General features: G+C 46.7%; 8 protein-coding genes across 8 annotated transcripts; 5 read left to right on the top strand and 3 right to left on the bottom strand.

Annotated features, from left to right (window-relative positions):
• Positions 1-813: 813 nt before the first annotated feature.
• LOC128713670 (lactosylceramide 4-alpha-galactosyltransferase-like) lies at positions 814-1948 on the top strand. The gene is made up of 2 exons (XM_053808532.1): positions 814-1517; positions 1585-1948. Exons 1-2 carry the CDS (start codon positions 814-816, stop codon positions 1946-1948), a joined length of 1068 nt encoding a protein of 355 aa, XP_053664507.1.
• Positions 1949-3694: 1746 nt separating this feature from the next.
• LOC128715115 (lactosylceramide 4-alpha-galactosyltransferase-like) lies at positions 3695-4800 on the top strand. The gene is made up of 2 exons (XM_053809997.1): positions 3695-4380; positions 4440-4800. Exons 1-2 carry the CDS (start codon positions 3695-3697, stop codon positions 4798-4800), a joined length of 1047 nt encoding a protein of 348 aa, XP_053665972.1.
• Positions 4801-4914: 114 nt separating this feature from the next.
• Positions 4915-7834, top strand: LOC128713821 (uncharacterized). Its single transcript, XM_053808690.1, is given in 4 exon segments — positions 4915-5063; positions 5065-7402; positions 7476-7630; positions 7687-7834. Coding segments are annotated over 4 exon segments (2790 nt in total).
• Positions 7835-8105: 271 nt separating this feature from the next.
• Positions 8106-10939, bottom strand: LOC128711575 (pre-mRNA-processing factor 40 homolog A). The gene is made up of 3 exons (XM_053806457.1): positions 8801-10939; positions 8405-8719; positions 8106-8327 (listed from the first exon to the last, which is right to left on the bottom strand). The coding sequence occupies exons 1-3, from the start codon at positions 10937-10939 to the stop codon at positions 8106-8108; spliced, it is 2676 nt and encodes an 891-aa protein (XP_053662432.1).
• Positions 10940-12550: 1611 nt separating this feature from the next.
• On the top strand, positions 12551-13737 carry LOC128713535 (palmitoyltransferase ZDHHC23-B). The gene is made up of 4 exons (XM_053808396.1): positions 12551-12756; positions 12825-13412; positions 13485-13560; positions 13630-13737. Exons 1-4 carry the CDS (start codon positions 12551-12553, stop codon positions 13735-13737), a joined length of 978 nt encoding a protein of 325 aa, XP_053664371.1.
• An 893-nt stretch (positions 13738-14630) lies between these two features.
• On the bottom strand, positions 14631-16210 carry LOC128711936 (serine--tRNA ligase, cytoplasmic). Its single transcript, XM_053806826.1, has 2 exons — positions 14852-16210; positions 14631-14783 (listed from the first exon to the last, which is right to left on the bottom strand). The coding sequence occupies exons 1-2, from the start codon at positions 16208-16210 to the stop codon at positions 14631-14633; spliced, it is 1512 nt and encodes a 503-aa protein (XP_053662801.1).
• A 369-nt stretch (positions 16211-16579) lies between these two features.
• Positions 16580-19594, bottom strand: LOC128713617 (uncharacterized). Its single transcript, XM_053808476.1, has 7 exons — positions 19316-19594; positions 19100-19246; positions 18877-19029; positions 18673-18814; positions 17276-18606; positions 17101-17203; positions 16580-17037 (listed from the first exon to the last, which is right to left on the bottom strand). Exons 1-7 carry the CDS (start codon positions 19592-19594, stop codon positions 16580-16582), a joined length of 2613 nt encoding a protein of 870 aa, XP_053664451.1.
• A 789-nt stretch (positions 19595-20383) lies between these two features.
• Positions 20384-24247, top strand: LOC128711098 (uncharacterized). Its single transcript, XM_053805961.1, has 4 exons — positions 20384-20706; positions 20778-20913; positions 20981-22542; positions 22600-24247. The coding sequence occupies exons 1-4, from the start codon at positions 20384-20386 to the stop codon at positions 24245-24247; spliced, it is 3669 nt and encodes a 1222-aa protein (XP_053661936.1).
• The last annotated feature ends 281 nt before the right edge of the window (positions 24248-24528 follow it).

Raw genomic sequence — 24528 nt, 5'->3', positions numbered from 1 at the left:
ACGGCATCGTTGGTGAACATTTTACATTTAATCAGCATTGTTAGTCACTGATGTCAATCCTGATCTAAATTTGGTTTTATAGTTGTTTAATTGCGGAAATATTCATTTTATGTAGGTTGCGTGCGTAGGACGTTGTCACAACGCTGCACTTACCTATCACCACCATCGCCATGTATTAGAAAAAAATATTAGGAATTGCGAATATGAATTACGAAAAAAACCAATGCCATTGAATTTTTAAATTTGCCTTTCTTTACTATTGTGATAATTTATCAACTACGAAAAACAACTATTGAAACATTAAGAAAAAACATAGACACAAATAATTTTTGCGCCAAAACTCATTTCGGTTTATCAAACTGTTCGTTAAAAAGCTTCTCCTTCGTTCAAATTGAGCTTAATTGTCTGAACGATGCTGGCGATGTTTACAGCATAACGTTTAGTACTTGATTTCATATTTCATCTTTACATGCTCGTTTTATACACATAATATTTCATTATTGTTTTTTTCCTAGAATTATTCCATTACAAAATTTCTTATTGGCAACAAATCGTTGCTCCTTTGATCGTTTTTCTTAATTCATTTCTATTTTAAAAACGAAAATAATAAATATGAACAGCTGGATATCAAGTACTGAAGCGCTGTGATAAACATGTACGAAATCATTTTGTTCCGACAATGTTTATGTTATTTACATTCAGCACACTGACTGGCTCTTTGTACAGAAATGTAATTAATTAGCATAATCACAGCACCACTCCGCCACGGTGTTGATCGCAAAGATACGCACACCATCTTCGAAAACACGCCCGATGTCTTTCTGGCTACAACCAAAACGATACAGACGTCGGATAGCTTGTGGATTGCTGTTTGTGGCGAGTGTTATCTACGTCGTGTACAACAGGTTCCCAGATACACCGGTGCACAACTGCTTCCAGATCGTCCATGGCGTCGATCTCGAGGACGAAAAGCTGCTGGACGACGTGCAGCAATCCGCACCGCAACCAACCGACGACGGACGTAATGTTTTCTTTCATGAAACTTCCTGCTCCAGGGACGGTATCGTTAGACTGAACGCTCGCCAAGCGTGTGCAGTCGAATCGGCAGCTCGTGCCAATCCTGACTGGAACATTTACGTGCTGTTTGCGGCGCCGGTGGGATTCCGAAACCAGACGGCACGACCGATACTGGATGCGCTACTCGATTACCGAAACGTACATCTGCGCTTTGTTAACTTAACGACGTACGCGAACGAAACGCCGCTAGAAGAGTGGATGGAAAGCGGGGAAATATTTCGCTCACTGTACATGAACTCACATCTGTCCGATGTAATGCGTTATCTGACCCTGTACAAGTACGGCGGAACGTACCTTGATCTGGACGTGATCGTGCAGCGATCGTTTGAGAAACTCGAACCAAACTACGCTGGTGCTGAATCGGTTCGGTGGGTTGCTGCCGGTGTGATGAACTTCCATCCGAAAGGGCACGGTCATGAGCTGGCGGATATGTGCGTTAGGTAGGTGTTTTACATGCACGATTGTCCTTAACCTCGCCTTGTAACACGGTATTCGCTTGTTTTTTAGAGATCTGCTAGCTAACTTCAACGGTAAGGATTGGGGAAACAATGGTCCCGGGGTAGTGACACGCGTTCTGCAGAAGTACTGTCACACCCGCTCGACGGTCCACATGACGCGGGAACGCTGTCGCCATTTTACCGTGTATCCGATCAACGCATTCTACGCGATCGGGTATGAAGATTACAAGCAATTTTTCGAAGAGCAATATCTCGAACAGGCGCTTGTGACGCTCAACCAATCGATAGTGGTGCACGTGTGGAACAAGTTTAGTAAGACCCATCCGGTTCGAGTTGGTTCCCGGGTGGCCTATGGTGTGCTCGCCGAGAAACACTGTCCGAAGGTGTACAAATCTTGTGGAACCGTTTTCTAACATTGCCAACATTTATGTGCTTATTCATTTCTCCCAGTTTTTGTTCAATGTTTTAACCTCGAAAGCATAGTTGTTGCAACACGGGAACTAAATTTTGCACGTTCTTCTTGCGAAATTGCATCCTATTGCTAGGGAATTGTTACTACCGGTGCCTAATAGTCTAATACTGCTCGAACGAAACAATAAGGTCTCCTAAGTAAATTAACTAGTTTGATGTGCTCATGTTGTGCTACATTGTTTTTCAAGCATATCAAGTGACTGAACTGTTCAATTACACAGTTTTAGCTTGCGCGGAGGTTTACTTGAAACCGCAAAATGAAACAACCAGTTAATCGTGATATTCAGGTGCAGCTTAATCCAATCAAACTAACAAACAAAAATTACAAATAGGTTAAAATCACTTCATTTATTTATTCTTATTTCATCTTGCACCACCAATTGTATACACTCATACAATAAGTAAGTACAGATGATTGCATTTGTTCTAGTATTAGTAGCAATTGATGTTACAAACTATTTGAATCCGTCGTAGCACAGGTTTAAGGTTTTTTTTTTTGTTGTTTTCAAAACAGACAATATGGTGAAATGCTTTCACATTCCACAATATGTTTTCCCTTCGATGTAGGCAACTGTTGTGAATGTGGGTGTTCGTGTGATATCGTGATCGTCTTGCAGCTAACTGGAGATAACTTTTTTCTTTTTGTTGTATTATATACTTTATTGTTTCAGTTTTGATCGCCAAATTGCTAGAGCGATAGAAATGTCATGATAGATACCAAAAAACTGAGAATCTCATCTAGCCACAACCTAGAAGCTAACTTTTACGTTTTGGTTCAAGCGCCAACGGAATGTTTAGAGAATTCAATGTCAATTTAGAAGGTTTATTTAACTTTTTTTTCTTCGTGATTTACAGTCAGCCATTTTTTCCTAACGTTATAGTAACTCCAAATTCTCCGTTTGCCTAACCAATAGAATCTTCTGTCGCAATTCCTTCGTATTCGTATTACGTTTACACATAATGCAACAGTGTAAACAAAGCATAGCTCCCGTAGGTTATAAATATTTGCATCACTTTCGAACTCTTTTAAATCGTTATGCAACATGATGGATTGCAATTGTTTGAACACCACCTCCGACACTAATACGCATGGATGGTTTTGTAATTAATATCATATTTTTTCATGAAAAACTGACCAACATTAGTGCAACAAAGACACAGTAATTTGAAACTAACCAAGAAGCAAAAATAAAACAATGTTGTATCATCGATAGTTTGTAATACATGGTTTAAAACGTTATTTATCGACGCATATCACATCTCTTTAACAAATATAGTTACATTAAACTCGTTTGCACTCACAATCATATTGATGGCATGTACATGTCAAGTATTGAATGTACCCAGCCGAAGGTTAAACTTTATACTGGAACGTACCAACTAACTGCACTTTATGGAAACGTCCAGCGTTCCCCATCTTTGAGTGTTTCCAAATTTTCGTGAAGATGTACAAAATTTCTCCTTCACAATACATGCAGAAAGTTTTAAGCTAGTGATAAATCAAGATCGTGGAAGAACTCCAACAAAGCTGTTTAAACAAATCCAATGTGGGTTATCAACGTATTCCCAAATGGAACTTCAGAGTTAGTGTATCGTGAACAGTTGAACCAGCTATGTCGAGCTGGTGATACGATCTTCGCACAGCCGTACCTCTTAACCAGTTACCGTAACTTTGACCACTGCCAGAAATGATTTCCCACAACTGCTGGTACCGCTATATGCGGTATGTGATTTGTGCATTTTTGTTGTTTATACTCATTCGTCTCATTCCGGTTCAGCATCCTAAACGATCGTACAATCCGGCGGATATTATTAAAGTAGATCCAGGCTTTCTACGATCGTACGACACTGACGAAGCGTTACACCGGTACAGCAGCATATACTTTATCGAAACGTCCGCACCATTCAAGCACGTTGTCACAGTCGAACCGAGACAGGCATGTGCGATAGAATCGGCCGCACGTGCCAATCCACGCCGGAAGGTGATCGTACTGTTTGCCTCGTGGAAAGAAATAACCGATCCGGGGCGGGTGCGATTTCCCGATCTAGCAACGCTCGTCCAGCTGCCGAACGTTCACTTTCGATGGTTAAACTTGGAACATTTTGCCCAAGGTACACCGGTCGAGCAGGTGATCAGATCGGACAAACTGTACCAGCGTGCCGACGGTGCCGAATATCTGTCCGAGATATTGCGCTTGGTGCTGCTGTACAAATACGGTGGCATCTATCTCGATCTCGATGTGGTGACGCTGAAGACGCTCAATTTTTACAATCCCAACTTTTTCGGCGCTGAAACACCGCGGCTCGTCGGTTCGTCGGTGATAGGGCTGGAACGGCACGGTTACGGACAAACGTTTGCCGAGAGATGTCTCCAGTAAGTGAATTCTATTCCGTTTTCCAATCATTTACTATACAACCATTTGTTTCTTTTAGTAACTTCAAATATTTTGAAAATCAAAACAATGTCCGGAACGGTTCGTTTCTGCTCACCTACCAGATAGTGCAAGCCTGCGAGAAGCTCACCCTGGAGGAGGTCATCAACGGCGGATGTGGTGGACTGTTGGAGGTGTACACGCAGAGCTTCTTCCATCCCTTCGACCAAACGAACGTGAACATAATGTTCGATTCTGGCCAGCTGGAGGAGGCCAAGCGCCGTATTTCGAAAGCGATGATCGTCCACATGCTGCACCGTACCAGCCGGAAGCTGCGAATCGTCGGCAAAATGACGGGTTATCAAATGATAGCGAAAACTTACTGTCCAAAAGTGTACGAAGATAATAGTGGTGATTTTTAGCACTTGAAAGGCTGATATAGTATAGAAATATAGTTGTTTTTAAATGCGTTTTCCAACCAAACAACCCCAATAGTAATCACATGGTAGACAGCGTAACGCTTCGTAACGCCTGTCATGGCGCCATCGACCCTGCTTTCAAGTTCGTTGTCCGTAGCAACCGGTAAGCTGTTGTTTATCGACAACATTGAAGCAGCAAAGTAATCGACGAAGAAAAGGCACCAACTCATTTCCTTCATAAACCGTTCCTCATCGTTCTGTTTTGTTTGCCATGTCCGCCAACGAGAACGACCAGGATAATAATCCGGATGTGATACTGGAGAAGCTGTTACGGAAGGCACGTGCGAAAGAAACGCGCTGGGATCGTATCCGCCGTAAGCACCTGAACAATCTGACCGTAACGTCCAAGACGGTGAAGAAGTTCATCAACATGGACTTTGTCGATGAGAACCAGCTGCGGATGCTAATGTCCGGTGAGGGTGCAGGCAGTGCAACGAAACCAATTCTGGATCCGGTGCTAGTGATGGATATTCGGCATGAGATGATCCGCCGAAAGGAGGAAGCGCGCACCAAGTCTTCCATCGATCCGGTCAAAGCGTACCAGCAGGAAAATCTGGAAAATCACAACCGTTCGATTGAGCTGACGCTGTGCGAAAATGAGCTAAACAAGTTTCGCAAACAGCTCGAACAGATGGGCGGTGCGGGACAGGGCAAGAAGACGCAGGTTAGCACCCAGAAGCGTAGCATCCTGTACATAAACATACCGAAAATTGATAATGGGATGATATATGAGAGTTTGGAGGAGTGTGAACGGTACACGACACACTTTTACCAGAGTGCGATCGAGGGAACTGAGCAGCTGTTGGAGGAAATCCAGGATGAACCGTATGAGGCGTTAAAAGAGGCGGCTACGATCGAAGAGATTGTTGATCGTGAAGAGCAAGTGGTGGAGAAAGATATCAAAGAGGATACAATGGTGAATTTGGTGGTAGAATATCCTCTGAACGGTAACCACCACGAACCGGAAGAAGATCCTGCCGAACAGGATGAGGATAGCAAGATCGTGAGGTTTGGAAACACCGAAGTCATTACCTTCCCGGCGGACGATTCTTCCTTTTCGCTTGGATCGGAGTATGATTTTGACGATAACGATCTATTCCTCGAGTCGCTAGACTCGGACGTGGACGAGTTCGATGAGACGGAATTCCAATCAACCGACAGTACTGCGGAGCACTCGGGTGCGAATGAGGAACCGGCGGGAAATAAGCGCGACTCACTGCCGACGGACAGCAGCGAATGCCTCACAATATCCCGTCTCGATACGTCCCAAAGTGGTTCGAAGGAGGATGACAGCAGTTCGGGCTTTAGCCGTGAAAAGTTGGCCTACAACTATGACGACGAAGAGTCCGAACTGCTGGAGATTGCACCGTCCGCAGAGAAGCTGTCCAAAATGGACCCGATCGTGGTGCGGAAGTGTGACCTAAAGGATTACAGTGAGCTGTGCGTTACGAACTACAAACCCGACCCGGACAGCAAGGACGATCGGGTCGAGCTGACGGAAGAATCGCGTAAAGTGATCAGTAACGCGCTGAAGGAGGGCTATCTGCAGAATCACGATCGTGCCATCCTGAAGCAGTACTTCTTCAAGTGGTTGCAGTACACGATCTTGGAGAAAATTTCCAAAGGCGCGGGCGTTACGAGTACGCGCGAGCAGAAGCTAAAGCGCATCAATGATTTTATCAGCAACATCCGGCACAGTCGGAAGAAGGGATCGCTGCGTGGTAGCAAACCGGGGGCGGACCCGGTCCAGCCTGCCTCAGTCAAGAAGGAGTACGAGCACCGGCTAAAGGTGCAGCAGGACATTATTGAGCTGCAGAAGCTAAAGCTCGAGCGCCAGGAACGTATCATCACCGAGCTGAAGCTGTCCAAGTTTTCCGAAGCGTCCAAAATCTCCAAGATGGAGATACAAAGCGAACTGCTGAAGGCAGCCCGTACCGGGCACGTGCGGTTGCGCGCGAAAGCGAAGTGCATACAGATAGTGGGAAACATTAAGGCGGACACCTCGGAGGAGGACGAAATGCGTAAGCTGCAGGCACAGGGGTTGATGATACCGAAGTTCCTGGCCAAGATGCAGCAGCGTGCGCTGGAGCGTAGCCAGCGGCATCAGGAGGCCAAAGAGCGCCGGATGCGGTTGGAGAAAGATCGGGAGGATGCGAAGCAGGCGGCCGAGGAAGCGAAACGCCAGGAGGATGAGGATGCCCGGAAGCGTCGCTACCGGGAGATGCGCGAAAAGCGCAAGTTGGAAAAGCTGCAGAAGATTATCCGCGAGCAGGAACGGCAGGCGTGGATTGCGAACAACCAGATTGCGAAGGAGTTCCGGTTGTTAAAGTTGAAGCGTTTTGGAATGCACGCGTTCAAGCTGCTGCTGGGCATACGGCATGAGAATGAGCGGCGTTCGATTGCGTACCGGAGGCGTTACTACAAGCGCAAGTACTTCCGCAAATGGTGGTCGCACACGAACGCACTGTGGGAGAGTAAGAAAGCGCTGGCCGATGGGTTGCACGAGTACAAACTTTACCGGTTGGCTGTACGGCACTGGAAGATGGTAAGTGATATAGTTTTATAGTTTAGGATCTATAGTTTAAATGGCATTCTTATCTAAATTCCTACCCCTTCAGTACATGCACGAGCAACGCTGTAAGCTGCAGGTGGCCATCGATTGGTACGAGGTGCGGATGACTGAGAAGGTGATTTCAATATGGATCGGGAAGACGAAACAATCGCTGATGATACTGCAGGGCAAAATATCCCACGCTGCTTCACACTATGAATGGTAAGCATGATGATCTTTCCATAATTTGTTACAATACTCACCGCATCCTCCCACAGGCAACTGAAATGGAAAGTCTTTGAACGGTGGCAACGTTTGCACATTATCCTTCGCATCGAAAAGGAAACGGAAATGCGGCGCCAGCGTTGGCGTATGAAGATTTGGGAGCTGCTGCCCGACTACAAACCGATCGAGGAAGATATCTAACGTAACTTACATAAGTCTGATCTTTTAACCATTTTACAAGCATTACTTTAGGGATATACTCCCTATTGCTAGTCGATTTGAACTTTTTCCTTCTAGAACGCAAATTACTACCACCCGGTGTACGATTGTGTAGAACTGATTTTTTATAGACTTTTTCGCGTAAAATATACACCCCATCTTGACCACATCCTTCGTACAAGAACTAGAAAAGACACGGTCGGTTGTGTGCATTCGTGTTTGCAAATTCCCGTGGTGCGATTTCACGCGCGCGCTACTCGTCCATCTGTTCGTTTAATTGCGCCAACAGCGCGGCCCGTTGCGATTCCAGTTCCGACTCACTCAGTGCCGCATCGTCCGCCATTTTGGACGATCTGCTGCCGCCCCGGCTCCGATGACCCTCGTCCAGCGGGCTGCGAATCCGGCCACCGCTGCTGGCCCGGCTAATCGATCGGGACGTTCGGCGTTTGTCCTTTTTCTTTTTGTCCTTCTTTTTCTGGGCGAAACGAGAGAAAAAGGAATTGTGTGAGGCAGTGCAATGAATCGAAACCAATTCCAATTCCATTAACATACCTTTTTCTTCTCTATCTCCGGTGAGGGTGTCCGCGAACGTGACGCACCACCACCACCACCGCCATTCTTCTCCATCACAAGCACTTCTTCGTAGGAGGGCGAACGGGACGGTTTACGATGGTGCTTTTTCTTCTTTTTCCGCTTACGATCTAACCGGTCGCTACCGTGATGGTCGTTATGATGGTGCATCGGTTCGTCGTGCAGTTCGTGCTCACTCTCCGACAGATCGCTCGCCGTAAGTGGAGTTCGTGAGCGGGATCTACGCTTCTTCTTAGAGGATGGTTTTTCATACTCAATATCCGACGCTTCCGACAGCTGGAATACAAATCGGTTCCGAAAAAGGGGAAACAAAAATCATTAGCTTTCGTTCAAGAGGCGACTCACAATCAGACTTACCGATTTGGACGAGGACCGGGATTTTTTCTTGTGCTTTCGGCTCTTTTTCGACTTTTTCGATCGCGAATGGTGATGGCTACAAGAATCCTCCGCCTCTTTGATATAGTCCTCCCACAGCCGCTCGACCCTATCCTCCTTCTCGTACAGCTCGTACACCTCGCGATCGATCACGAGCTTCTGTGCCGTGTCCCAACTGTCCACCGCGGTCAGACCGGCCTCTAGCCACACACCCTTCAGCTCGTTCTCCATCTTCCGGATGCGGCGTGTCTCCTCCTTCAGCCGTTCCTTCTCCGCAGCCACCGCTTTCTCGAGCAGCGAATTGTATGTCAGCTTCACGTTACCGGCGTCGAGCGTTGCCGAACGCTTATCCTCGCACACTACCGTTGCGAAGTCTTCGAACGTTGTAATCCGCACGACAATAAATTCCTTCTCCTTAAGAATCTCCTTTATGATCTTCTTTTCGTCGTGGAACCGTGCTTTCAGATTTTCTACGTAGAACTTAAACAAATCCAGCGGCGTCGAACCGGGCTGACCGAGCATGGCCGAGAAGCGCAAATCGGCCGATATAAGCGGATAGAGTTCCACCCAGAGTGACATCGACGTCAGCTTACCCTCTTCGTGCAGTGTGTCCAGCAGGGCAAGGAACTGATCGCGGTTTTTGCGCTGCTGACGCTTGAGGCGCTTCTTTTCGCGCTCCTTCTCTTCGTCCTCCTCACGCTCCAGGCCGCGGATGTGTTCCTCGAACACGATCAGTGCATCCTCCTTGTCCATACCGAGCAGGTTGACGTCGTTCTTGAAGGACGCATTGTCCAGCAGCATGACCTGCGCCTCCGACCATGTCGTCTGGTACGTGACGGAGGTCATCGCTTCGAGCAGTTCGCCCAGCACGCGCATGTTGCGCTTCTTCATCACGCGCGCTTCCTCCTTTTCCCGCTTGGCCAGGTTAAAAATGCAATCTTCGTAGATATCGCGCCGGTCCTGTTCCGGCACCGACTTCCACACGTCCAGGTTGGCAAACAGCTCGTCGCACCGGTAAAACTTGAGCGTGGAGTTCATCTTGTCCGAGGACATGAGGAACTTCTCCAGTTCTTCCTTCGACTTTTTCGCCTTCAGTCGCTGCTCCTCGCGTTCGTCTTTTAGCTTCTGTGTTTTGTATGCATTGAACGCTTGCTTTTTCTCACTAAGCTTCTTGAACACGTTAAACTTCGGATCCTTCTGAATGATTTTCACGCACTGCTCCCAGGATGAGCTGGAGGGAATATTTTTCTCCTTCAGGAACTCCTTGAACGCTTCGATCGCTTCCTTTTTGTCCTTGAACTCCATCGCCGGCTCCTCGTCCGTTTGGCCCGGCTGTGATTCATCATCACGTTTGTCAATCGGATCGTCCGGTACTTCAATGGCGGCCAGGGTCGCTGCCATCGCTTGATCCAGCGCGGACGACGAATTTTCGGCCGACCCGGGCGTTACACCTGAGAGTGAGCTCAGCCCAAGTGGCACCTCGCTTACGGTGGCTGGTACGGTGCTCGATGTGGCTGCCGCCGGTGCACCGGCCAGGGCCGGTGAAACGACGGGCAGCACCACGGACTGCATCAGCATGCTGCTTGCCATGGCGGATGTTTTCAGAGCGGCAGCTTTAGCTGCCTCGGCCGCTGCTTGTTCTGCAGCGACCTTCTCTTTCAGCTCCAGATATTCCGGCGGTGCTACCCATTGTGATTCCTTCGTGACCGTGTTGTGATAGTACAGCTTGCCCGAATCCGACCGGTACTCCTTCCATGGACATTGGCTCAGTTGCTTTTCGGCCGGTGTTTTCAGCTCGTCCGGTTTCTCCCACAAACTCTGCTTGGTGATACTGTTGTAATAGTACGTGCGGCCCTCTGGTGTCTTGTGTTCCGACCATTCGTTCACGATGCCCGTCGCCAGCGGTGCGCCAGGTGCCACGGCAGAGGCGGCAGGATCTACGATCGTGCCATTCGCCGCTGCAGCAGCAGCCGCAGCAGCAAGGGCCACTGCGGTAGCTACGGGAGCCACCGGACCACCTGCACCCCCACCGGGAGCACCGAAACCCGGCGGGGGAATGTTAAAGTGTGACACCAGCGACGGTGCAAATGGCTGGGTGCCGGCCAACGGTGGCACCGACATGTTGCTGGTATGAAGAAGATGTCCCTTGTCCAGGGCTTCGACGCCGGAACCGTAAATACAGCGCTCGACCTTCGCACCGTAGTTGTGTATTTTATTTCTTTACTTTTCGTCCGCGAAAAAGGCGTCCCGTCCCGATTTTCCACTCTTGACAGATTGCGTGCAGGGTTGTATCAGAGCCTGGGGTTCAAACTTCGCACTGCGGTCGGCCAACCGGTCAGTTCGTTGACAGGAAATGATTTTTTTTAAATCAGGGAACAAGAAACAATTGATTGCAACAAAAAATCCAGTTTATGTGCGTATTGATGATTTGAAAACGCTTGTCTTTTTTGATACGCACTTGCCAAATGTTTTGAAAATTACAGTTCACGATTGTTGAATGAGAAATGGCAACTTTACTACATTTTATGTTCTGTGCAGTGGACATTCGTTGCACCGGATTCTCACCGTGCTGTCGCATCGATCGCCGAACTGTGCAGCATAAACCTTTCTTCATCGACCGGCAATCTTTTGTTTGTGTTTTTTTAGCACAAAAGAGAAGGATGCGAGCAGGAGAGAGAGAGAGCTAGAGAGGGTGGCCGAAAAAAGTCAAACATCTTCGTTCCCGGGGAGCATGAGATCACACTACAGTGAGGCAGATTTTTATGATTACGATCCCCGCACCGATATCGATCCACTGTGCTGTTGTGAGTTTTTCGATCGAAACCATGAACGGAACCATCTGCTGGTAACGTGCTGCTGCTGCTGTTTCGCTCCGCAAAGTGTATCGACGTCCGAAACGAACACGGGAAGGTAAGTGTACCGCAACTGCCCCAGGGTGTGCAAATAGTGCAAGCGCATTCCCAAACCCGTTCGTTCCTGTACGGTCGAAACTGCACATTCGTATCTTTCCCTTCCCCCTTAGTTGCACAGTTGTTCCGATTGCAGCAAGAGCAGAACAAAGATGTCCGTAAAACCAGAGCCCATGTACCTTCTGCGAAGTGTACAATAAAAAACCAACGCTCCCACCTAAGAGAAGGGATCGATCGGTTCGGTGGAGGAATACGTAGGAATTGATTTTCGAACGAGCATAGCGAGAGATAGGCGACGGAGTACAGTACTGCCCAAGAAGCGTTGCTTTCGAGCCCTTTTTCTGCGTGCGTTGTGTTGTGTTCGTGCATTCAACTTGTGGTGTATCATCGGCAAAGGTCACATACTTGAGAGCCGGCTACGCGCTTGCTGCTGATATTACCACCACTTCAGTTCCATTTGTGTTCGGCTTCAATCATCATCGCTGCGTTTGTTCCCGATACGCAGGACGTCGCATTTCCTCCGAGAGCCTCTTTCGGCAAACGGTTCCCCATTCCGATAACACGTTCCCGTAGAAACGAGGGTAAATATTGTGAAGCAAACAACGCTATCATTCCAACTATCTTTCTACTTTCTACTACTAACTATCTGCTGCCTCGTAGGTGAGAATGTTATTCTCCAACTGTTCTCACATAGTCCATCATTCAGAACGCCTTTTCGCTTCCCGTGTGTGTGTGTCCATTACGGCTCGTAACTCTAACACCACTAATGCATTTTTTTTCCATTCTGTCCTGCAGCAAACTGACCGAAAAAACAGCCAGAAACATGCTGCTCACCTTCCAGGACCGTTTGCGCATTCCATGGCGTGGTGGCGCAAAGCAAATTACGCTCGACGGGGTGGTCACGCTGGTGGTACTGATCGCGACACTGTTGATGACAGCGATTAGCAAAGAGTTCTGCCTGGTCCTTCTCTTCTGTCTTCCGTTTGTACTGATGTACATTAAGCGGTTTTGTGGACGGACTCAATCCAAGTAAGAAGCGCGCTTAGTTGGTTGGAAAGTTAGCAACAATAATCTTATCTGCTCCTGTTTCGTTTTAGGACAAAATTCTTCATTGTATGGTTCTTCGGCAGCTGTGTGTATCTGCTCGCATTGTTCGAGCTGACGGTTCCGTTGCTAGAAATATTGCCCCAGGAAAACATCGGCCTGGTCGTTCTGATGACGTTGGGCTTTTTCTGTCTGTTCAAGGCAAAGGAACGGGCCGCAATCGGTGATTTGGCCGGTCTACCGGAAGTGAACTCACAGATGGAAAATTGTAAAATTCCGAAAGACACACAGGTCGTTATGTTTTCCGATCGCGACGATTCGGATGATGGTTCCACCGATACGGAAGGTGGCCGGCTGGCATGCCAGCTTTGCCGTAAGTACGTACCGCCTAGGACGTACCACTGCAAGATTTGTTCGGTCTGCATGGTACGGCAAGACCATCACAATGTGTGGCTGAACTGCTGCATCGGCAAATCGAACCACCGACTGTATCTGGCGGGATGCATCTTTACACTGTTGGCGTTGCTGGTGTTTGCGAATCTCTCGATGACGGCCGTCTGTCGCCCGACTCCGATTTTTACGGTGTACGGAGTAATTGTGATGATGCCGAACGACTGTAACGACATATTTTTCCAATATGAGTAAGCTGCGTGGAACAAACACTATTGAAGGGATGGGTGCACTAATTCTTGTCTGTTTCTTAAATTTTCCAGTATTGCACTGTGCTTCACAGGGTCGTTGTACGCGTTAATGATGGCTTTTGCTATAAGCGTCGCCATACTGAAACAGGTTTGTAAATGGTTCTTGGCGTTCAATTTTCGTTCAATCATTTTAATGATTATGCTTTGCCCTTTCCAGGTCTGCTTCATTTCATTCGGCACATCTTACGACGAGTGGCGCCGTGGAGATCACGTAAAACGACGGAATTGCTTTTGGAATTGGAAAGCGTTTTGCCTTGGCCAGTAAATGGAAAATCCTTTCCCTACTTTTTATACTTATCGCACACTGTCCTACGTAGAGAGTGTGCCGTATGTTATGTTCTCTTTACAACACTGTATTGAGTTTACATTGAAGCTGTAGTATCTTCGCTAGGGGGTCGAACTTTTCCTACCCAAATATGCCGAATAGTAGAACGGAGTTATTTACCCGATTTAGTTCCACTTAGCCAGTTAAGCGAAAGTTTTGTCTCACACTTATTATAGTTATTACAAAAGATGATATTGTTTACATACTCTCCAAATACACACTTTTGGGATATTATTCCTTACTAATACTAACCCTAAAAACAAGCGAATAAGAACCTGAGTATTGATGCAGTAGGGTAGTGTAATTCGTTTTTTTTTTAGGCATCATTCGGAATTTCGAAACAACTACAAAACACCATGAGGCGGCGAAGGTTAAGCTTCCCGTGTACATTCTTTCTAGCTCTTGTTGCCTGGTTCCAACTTAACTTAGCTGTAGTACCCTATCCACAGAAGAAAGGGGGGCGTGATTTACCAACATGAAATGTTTAAAGAGATAAGTAGGATAAGAATTGCACAATAAAATTTTAATCTCATATATTCATGTTTGGACGATGTGAGTCATTTTCAATTTTTTTCGGAACCTGGGAATGAAAAGGGTACGACCATACATGTTTGCTTAGTGATTCACTTGAGCAGCAGCTGCGAAAGCGACCACGAGAACAAACGGGAGACTTTATTCCAATAGAGCTTCGTGCAAAGCAAATGCACCTCCTAAATGCATCCAGCGGTTTTCATAGAACTGAGTAGATTTGAAATAAATTAGACGAAGACGGTTTTCAACTTGTGTGTGCTTAAATTGTCGCTAGAGTAGAGTTATTCCGATTAGCCTACATATTATGCTGCCGTTCCGGACTTTTTCTCGCCACCCTTCTTGGCTCCCTTTTTCGCTTCCGCGGCCGCCTGTTCTACGTCGATTGGTGCTGGCTTGACGAACGGAATTTCCTCGCGATACTTCTCGGGCATGTACTTCTGAAGCACTTCCGGAACCTGTGGAAAGAAAATATGGGATTCGATTAATAGCTCTCCATTCGTGGGTCTCGATGGCCGTAACATACCTTGACACCCGTTTCCGTTTGATGCGTTTCGAGTATAGCGCAGATGACGCGCGTCGTTGCGCACATTGTCGCGTTCAGCATATGCACATAGTCGACGGCCGCATTCATCTTTTTCGTTTGCCCATAGCGTACGAGTAGCCGACGGGCCTGATAGTCCAAACAGTTGCTGCATGATACCAACTCCCTGAAAGCGCCCGAACCCGCGAACCATGCCTCCAGGTCGAGCTTTTTCGCCGCAGCATGATTCAACGCACCGGACACGATGTTCACCACACGGTACGGAATGCCCAGCGACTGACAGAACGCTTCCGCATTGCCAATCATTTCGTCCATCATCTCCCATGACTTGTTGTCGTGCGGCGAGGTCAGCACGAACTGTTCCACCTTCTCGAACTGGTGCACTCGGAAGATCCCCCTCGTGTCACGGCCATGCGATCCCACTTCCTGTCTGAAGCAGGTGGAAAGCCCGGCGTACTTGATAGGCAGCGAAGCTTCCGGAACCCATTCATCCCGATGGTAGGCGGCGATCGGTTGTTCCGAGGTTGCGATCAGATACTTCTCGTCTGCCACGGTGCCATCCTCGGCCCGTTCGCTACCCTTTCCAACCACCTTGTACAGCTCTTCATCAAACTGGGACAGCTGGGCCACCTCCTGCATCACTTCCTTGCGCATAAAGAACGGTGTATACAGTGGAGTGTATCCCTTGGCGTACAGACTGTGCAGTGCGTGCTGGATCAGCGCCTGCTCCAGAAATACGGCCGCACCGGTGAGGAAATATCCTCGGCCACCGGACACAACGGCACCCTTGTCGCCGTTCATACCGTCGATCATCACGATCAAATCAACGTGCGAATACTTTAGTCGCGTCTCGCAGTTTCCGTACGTACGCTCCACCCGGTTCTCATCCTCGTCGTTGCTCACGGGCACGCTCTCGTGCAGATGGTTGCCCACTTCACGCAATGCGGCATTCCGCTTCGCCTCTACCTCCTTCATCTGCTGCTCATTCTCCACCACTGCCTGATCGATCAGCGTGCGGACCTTCTTGATCTGGTTCACGGTCAGCTCTTTCAGCGAGTTCAGCTGCATCTCGCGCAGCTGATCCTCCACCTCCTTCGGCACCGGCTCGTTTTCGTCACCCTGCGGTTCTTTCTTTTTCATCTTATCGCCTATTTCCTTGCTGCAGAGATTCTTCAGTTTGTTGAAGTTATCCATGTTGAAGCGGCACCGGCGCCACTCCTTATCCTGCTCGATAACCGTCTCGACCAGTGCCACATCCTTGAATCGCTTCGTTTGGTTCTCCTTGATCTTCTCTGGATCATGACCCTTGTCGCTACGAAACAGGTCCAAATCTAGCACCATCTTTTACGATTTACAAAGAAAATAGGTCGGCAAGAACTATTGCTTGAATACTGCGGGATCCGGGTGGGATGATGAAATTTTCAGCCGATTTTAACGCAAATGCCGCAACGCCGTACCGAAATTCACAGTGCAGTGCTTTGCAATAAACGTGGCTGACATGCCCAGCGTGTTTGACAGCTGGGTGCATTTGTTTTGATTTTAAAATGACAGAACTATCAATTCTCTGTGCCGCATACGATAACGTGGAAGACAAAACGCACCACAAGAGCCCCATTCGAATGCAAAAGAATCTTTAACAACGATTATCTGAAATTAAGGGCGTTTACTTATTTCTGTGCACTGCTTCCGCTCACCTAAGATAACAAACTTTTACAATGTGCATGTTCCAAAGCTATAAACGTGTTGCTTCGGTGGTTCGTTTGTAACTGGCGCAAGTAATCGTCGTCTGGCTACGACTATTTTGGAGTTAAAAGCACTCAAAAGAGCTGTGTTTTGTTTTACTCCAACAACGCTCGTTTCGGCACCCTGAAATGTCGTTGCTTTCGGCAGACCGCATCCTGTTGTTTTCAACGCAATCGATCGGCAGCCCGGGAATCTAAATCCCATCCGTGGGATTGGAGTTTGTATTGAAGAAGATAGGCTCTGCAATCGTTTATCAGTGTAATCTTCAAAAGCCGCCTGAAGTGTGGGCTTTGCTGAAGACGTCCGTGGGGTGTAGGATGGAAGCCGTTTCGGAATTACCTTAGATACGACTTTGTAACAATCCTTGGTGGCCAAAACTTTTAACCTTTTCTTGTGATACTTCAAGTACTGCTTTTCGATGTATTCTGAAAAATAGTAAAATTAGTTCCCAATAGTGTCCATACAAGCGTGCTGCTGCTGTTACTTACGATCGTATGAAAACATGAACGGCATCAAACTATCGCCACAAATGTCGTACAAATATTCGTAGAAGAAGATATCGGAACGCCCGTTCATGAAAATTCCTGCAGTCTATAAAACAGAGAAGCACTATTAACATCCAATGCCCATTTACTAACGTTGTACACTTGCAATCCAACTCACACAAAAATGCGGTACCAAATACTCTGGGATCGTTTGGCTGTCGATGTGATAGAAATAGGGCAGCAGTTCTCGCAGGGCAAACTCTCCAATCGCCCACAAGCCTCGGAAAATGCGCGACAACCAGTTGTAATCGATTGTGGCCGTTTTCTTTTCCTGAAAGTACCGTTGCAAACGCTCCACCAGCAGAAAGGTGCACTCCTGCTCGACGAAGCCCCATTTGCTGGCACACAACCCTATCACCCGGCAGACACTTTCCACGAGATAATCCTCACAAATCAACGTTGTTATGTTTTCGCTTTCCAGCGTGGTCGAGTTGGGATTGTTCACCTCGCCACCGCCGTCACTACTTTCCGACATCGGTAAGCTTACGTTTTCTTCCGGATCTGCGTCAATGATCGTGGGCGGTGTGCCGGTATCATTCTTGCTCTTACTTGTATCCGGTTTGAGATCAAACATCGTCACAGCATTGTTCACTGCTGTACCTGACACAGCAGCAGCAGCGACAGCACTAGCCGCTAGAGAGTTCAACATTTCATTCGTCAGAATACCAGTATCGTGCAGTGCGGTCGAATGCTCGGTGGGGTCACCCGATCCCACTACCGTACCAGCCGCCTGCTGTACAATAAAGTTTGACGCATTTGCATCATACGAATCGGGGTCGTATTCGGTTTTTACCTGAAACCCATCTACCACACCTTCGGCAAGCGGTTCCGTGCCTACCATACTTTCATCCACACTTTCTTGCTTGCCCAGCCCTTGCACCATCGAGAAGAGAGCTTCATACTCGTCCTTAATGTTGAGATCGATCCCATCCGCACCGTCCTTTATGTTTTCTATGCTGCGCAAAAGTTCCTCTGTTGCGTTCGAGTTGGAATTGTTCGAATCTTCCGCTGGCGGTAAATTGTTTTCCAACAGCGACATCGGGTTGGTGAAAAGTGGCGAAATAGTGTCCAGTACCTGTTGCTGCTGTTGCTGCTGATCTTGCTGATGTTGCGGATCGGTACCGGTGAGTGTTGACACCGGTCTATGGACTAGCTCGTTCGACTGCAGTAATTTTGCATGAACGAAGCCGGCAGGACCTAGCAGCAGGTTAACAAACAGCTGGCTCAGCAGACTAAGCTCCAGCGTTAGGTCCGAATGGGCAACGTGGCAGTTCTGCACCAGCGCCTCCAAATACTCCAATGCGCGACGTAACGTTTCCTCCGTATACTCGAAGCCTAGCATTTCGATTGCTTTCGTTAGCAACAGCTTCATCAGAGAGGGTGTATGTTGGTTGTACTGCAGTATGTCGATAGCCGTATTAAAACACTCCTCATCTCCAATGAAAATTGCTACAAAATGATCGAGTAATAATAAGTAATTGCAAACCAAATTTCCCCCTATTGCTGACCGCTTACCATCGCATATATTGTTGTGCATCGCTATCAGATCCTCTGCAATGTCTGCCTCGGCCATCCATGTGGTGGTAAGAACCGGCACGTTATGTTGCTCCAACGATATGTGTTTAATGTACTCCTCACGCAAATCAAGAACTTCATCCTATAATGAAGAGTTACGTCTTTTATGTGTATGTTTACCACCGGCACCAACATCATACTGACCGAATTGAAAAAGTATGCTCCATCGTATTCGATCTTGTCCCAGGGTTGACTGTTTGCCCCAACGATCGGCGGTACATCGGAATCTTTAAGCACTTCGTTGACCAGATCACATGTAACTCGCCCACTGGAATGCCGGCTGTATGTTTTTATGTTCTGTAAACATGTGCAATGGCTTATGAGTAACTTATCTGCTTTTCGACACGGTTAGCAACGCCATTCTTACATTGGCCAATTCCCAAAGTTTGTAGGTAGCATCCTCCGCTAGCTTGGTGTACACGTCGGGAGCTACCTCCGTTTCCTGCTTATCGTGCTGCTCCCAGGCGGTGCGCACGGATCTTGAACTTAGCCCGGCGTACGATTTATAGGAAGACTGAAAAGTAAAGGAGGAACCTTGTTGAATAATCTGCTCGCAATTGTACACTGCTGCTAGACGACACACCTTTTCTTTGGAAGAGCCCATGTTCGATGCATCGTTTCCGGAGGAATCGCTCTGTGGTATTGTTTGCTTCTGCGGTGGATTTAGCTGCTGCAGAGTTTGATTGGCGTTCGATGATGAGGCGGAAGTACCTAACGTCGTACCCGCCGAGAGTTGTTGATTGGTACCGAGGATGCTACTGCTGTTGTTGTTGTTGCTGCTATTGCTGGACGACTTGGTGCGTTGTTTCACCTTCGAAGAGGATTTTTTCGGACTTGGTTTCATAGTGCCAGTCATCCGCATTCCAACAGCAAACAGTAGCAAAAGACGTAAAATAAGTAGTGGTCTCGTTTTAAACTGTCTGTATCATTTGTTGCGGTTGATAAAATCACTGCTTTTCCACACAACACCGGCTAAAACTGCTCTCGAACAACTTTCGGAATCGGGGCAATTTAATTGGTCGGGCTGTCAGTTTAGCATGGTAAACAAATCCTAGCGAACGAATTCCGAGATATCTCAGAAAATATGATGCACTGCACACGATTATTTTGGTAATGTTATGAACTTCTAAAATGAAATAAATGAATTGCATGGAACATCTCTATGAATAAATTATTCTTTATCTCTTTCCCCTTTTTTTGTACCGTTTAGTTTGACCGAACGCAGTGTTAATGTGCCCGCTATTGTTGATTACACACACGCACACTATTGAAGTTCCCATAATCGTAAACATTCTACCATTTGACATTTCTTAAACTCCGCAATAGCTCGGTGCGTTCTAGTTCTGCAAACTTTATTTTGTTTACCATATCTCTCCTTTAGCATAATAGTTAATACTGATGTGAAAGTGATAACATTAGTTGAATGCTGGGAATAAGTGATACATCGTTACTTTGTGACTTTAGCTACGAAAAGCAAGTGTATACCCCAAGGACGTTTCTGACGGTAACCTTCGCGGGAATGTAGATGCGCATCGCACCACGGTACTGTTTGAAAGCGGTAATATTGTTGTTCACCTTGGGTAACATTAAGAAGCAACTTATTAATGAAAATGTTTCATGTTTGCAATCCCCCTTAAAAAGTGTCCTCAGTATGAGCTCCCATGACAAAAGAACACCATGGAAGTCGCACAGGTCTGAGTTCAGCGGCCGAGATTCTCCGGAACGAAATCGTAACCGAATGTCAGACTCGCCTACAGGATATCGGTCTTATAAAGACCGAAGATATTACAACAACCGCACCCCTTACACTGGGCTACATTCCGCCTATCATAGCCGGTATAGGTACGAAAAAAAGCCGGATGCTTCCGATGAAAAAGAGCAACATGTAGGCGAAAAATCCGAAGTTCCGACGTCAACTGAAAGTGATGTGGGAAAGGGCACCAGTAAAAGTGCGTGGAGTAGTAGTTCCACTGTGTGAGTATATTCATGTATTTTATTTGTGTATAACTTCTTTTCCATTTCACCGCTTGTTTGATTTATTGCAGGCTGCCCACAACTAAACGACATCCATGGATTAGGCAGCCTCCCCCACTGGTTACTGCACCATATAGTTCGTCTGCTTATTCCGAGCAATCCAATTTTAGTATTATTTTCCAGCACATAAACTCCGTCTGCAACCAGGTTTGTTATATTTGTTCTATTTTATTGTGGTCCCGCTTACGATACATTCATTCCTCCGCATTCACAGAATGACCAATCGCAACTGGAAAGACCGATGTCATTCATCGACAGATTAATTGCTGATGAAGCGATGCGGATGCTCTCTGCTGCCTCCTCAAGTGAAGCAACGTCACTTAATACACCCTGCGAAGCGTCTGAAGCGGTAGCCAGCAATGTACCGGCAAGCGATGCAACGGAAACTTCTAAACAGGAGGAAGAAAACAATACCATCTATAATAAAATTGGCGATAAAGTTGCTACGGTCAGTGCGGCCAATTCGGCACTGTTGCAAAAAAGCGCCGAACAGGTGACGGAAAAGCTGCTTAGTCAACTTTCCACCATGAGCAAGTACGATTTGAAGCATATGATTGATAATCCCGCCGGTAAATATGAGACGGCTTTAAACCGACACGCCCAGAGCAAGCTGCGAGCCGAGGTAAGGAAACAGCTGAAAAATTTCGGTTTGGGGAAGCTCGGAAGCGCATTTGTAACAGACGATGGTACGGTTGAGTCGGATGAAGCAATTGATGCGAACAAAATACCCCCTGCACTGTTGGAACAAATTGGACATGCGTTAGATGTAGACCTTTTTGACCTGTCACAAACCGAATCGATTGAATCCAATGAACAGCTGCCGGCTGCCGTGGAAAATCCAACCTTTAATTCTAATGAGCCAGAAGCAAAGGACGAACATGAGCAACACGCGTTAATGTGTACCCCCTCTACTGAACACAGTTCTAGCGCGAGTAATGTGAAACAAAATATAGCTAATGTTTCTGGATCTCCGGGAAAAATGTCCACGAAGAACACAAATACCCTTAAATCCCCACCTTTGAAGCCAGGCCACTTAAAGAAAATTATGCTGCGCAAGTCGTCTAATACAAAAGTCGGAAACAGTGCTGTAGTACGAGACCCAGTCGCATCTACTTTGCAGTCCAAAGTGAGCAAACCGCTTCCTAAGAAAAAAACTTTCGTTTTGCTTTCGAAGAACGCCGGCGAGGAAAATATTGCTTCGGACTTAGTACAGACTAAAGTTTCGGACTTAGTCAAGACTACAGCAGCAGTACCATTTGAAATAACGTCGGTTCCAAGCTTAAAAGATGTTTCTCAAATCGGACAATCTGCGAAGGAAGATACCAATATCATTCTGAAAGTATCTTCGTCCAACAATGCTGATCCTATACCCGGAGATGCAAATTCGAGCGTAAAGAATGTATCACTGCTAAGAGTTAGTACGGTAGAAGAGTTGAACAGACGTTTGGATGAACAACCGAGTATGCAAAACCTTGGAAGTCAGCGGGTACCAGAAGTCGACCCAACAAATGTTGTACCGGAAAGAGGACTATTACAGGAAAATATTCCAAATGCCAATGAACGATTAGCAACCATGATTCCTATTCACAATACAAATGACGCCGGAATTAGATTGTTCACTCAAGAGCTTCTGCTCTCAAGTGAGAACAGCAAAGTAAACGCCGCTGATCCTCGCTGGCAAAGTACCCAAAATTGCAATAACAATGCTCATCGATCACAGAGTCCTGCGTTACTCACGGTGCAATACCAGGAACAACCAAATTGCTCTAATGTTCAATTTCACGATGATACCCCTATGTTCGATTCCAGCCATCTGTTCACTTCATTTTCTACACCTAAGAAACAAACAGAACCTGTGTGCAATACGAATCCGATCAATCGTACTACGAATGTGTTAAGGGTAGAGAAAAGCTCTAACCCTGTAGTGGAACCTGTAGGGAAGAACAGAAATAATGGCAAACGAGGAAGAACGAGCATAGATCAAGCCGCTGAAATTGGTATCGGCACCCTGGTGCATAATACAATGCCAACAGTATTTGAAGATCAACCAACGGTACAAGGAACACAGCCGTTACTATCTGTTCTCAGCCCACCAGTACCACTACCTGCTAAGATAGGGAAAAAAACTAAGAAACGAAAGCGTCCCAAGCAAAACGATCGTCTGCCTTCCACGGTTTGTGCAAGTGTACCATCGCATGATACTAAGGCAAGTACTACTACGGAGGTTCAAAATATGGAGCAAGGTTTCGGAGCAGACGAGACTAATAATGATCAAACCAATGATCCATCCGCGGTTGTAAAGTTGCGCAAAAAAAAGAAAAAACGTAAGGTGAGTCGTTTTGAACCTGCCAATAACATCGAAAATGCTAGCAATGTGCCGGTAGTGCCTCCTGCGGGTACAGTAGAGCGGATTCCATCATTGCATTCGACAGAAGAAAAACCTAACGATGATCATATACTGAACAATGCGTACGATCAGTATTTAAACAAGGATCTTACCAATCCCGCACCAGAAATAGTGGAACCACAAACCCATATTACTATTGCAAAAGTTTGTTCGATCTCGGGCTCAGAAGAAATGAGTTCATCGACCTCAGCCATAACAGTAAGTGCAACAAATGAAGACACCACTAAGAACACCCCCGACATACAATTGCCGATGGAAATATCTCTAACTGAGCTAAAAGAAGAAACAATTGCAACACCCCAAACTTTAGAAGAAAGTGTACAAAATGGTGCGCCTTCGGATAATTATTCCGATGGCAATCTGACCGACTGGAATCTCCCGACTGAATCGAACGCGGAAAGTAAGGAAGGAATAGAGAGGATTGTATCGCCACAACCACTGACCACCGATATACCAGCCGAGGAATATATCTTGGGAGATGATCCCGGGGAAAAGAGCATCTCTAGACAAACGTTGCCTGATGTTGGCGTTAATCATCCAAAAGAACAGTCACCGCATGTTGCTAATCATTCTACAACCCCATTTCCCGCCGACTGCGCTGACCGGTTGAAGTCGTTATGCGAAATTACCGAGGGCATGGTACAAAATCTCGAGACACAAACGATGGAACTGTACAGCCGCAAGATGCAAATTGACACCCAAATAATGCAGCTACAGGGAGAACGGATGGACATCGATCAGCAGTTGGAAAGACTGCAGTATATGCGCAATGAACAGATTAAATTTATCCGGCTGAACTTGCTTGAACTATTATCGTCCAACAGTTCCAGTGAATCCATAATGCCAGCTCCGTCTCCCGTTACATCTGACACGGGCACGGGTTTGAATGGAATACCAGTGAGTCAATCTGTGCCGTCTGGGCAGACACAGATAGGTGTACGACAACAGGAACGCAAAATACGACGAATCACACCGATCGGTGGTAATAGTGTGTTGATGCAAATTTTCAAGCGTCGTCGTGCTCCGTCGTCCGATCGCGCAACGGAGGAAAATCCAGAGGTAGACCATGTATAAACTTTCAAGTAGAATGTTGAGTTGAAGTTTTTCAAATAATGTAAATAATAGAGGTATGATTTAGTGTAAAGATATCTAATAAAAACACCTTAACTCGCTCGCTATATAGTCCCGCAAAACTGTTGAGCGTCCTGTATACACTGTGCACTACCAGAGATGTCAAACAACACTTGGGGACCACAAGGGAGAATAGAGTAAATAATCTCATTCATGATTTCCGCTGGGGGCTATGTAGACATTACCAAAATTATGACAAAATCCGTTCAAAATAAAGGAATGCA

Source organism: Anopheles marshallii, chromosome 3 (assembly GCF_943734725.1).
Source record: "Anopheles marshallii chromosome 3, idAnoMarsDA_429_01, whole genome shotgun sequence".
In the NCBI taxonomy this organism is placed as follows: Eukaryota; Metazoa; Arthropoda; class Insecta; order Diptera; family Culicidae; genus Anopheles; species Anopheles marshallii.
This window is presented reverse-complemented; position numbering and strand designations above follow the sequence as displayed.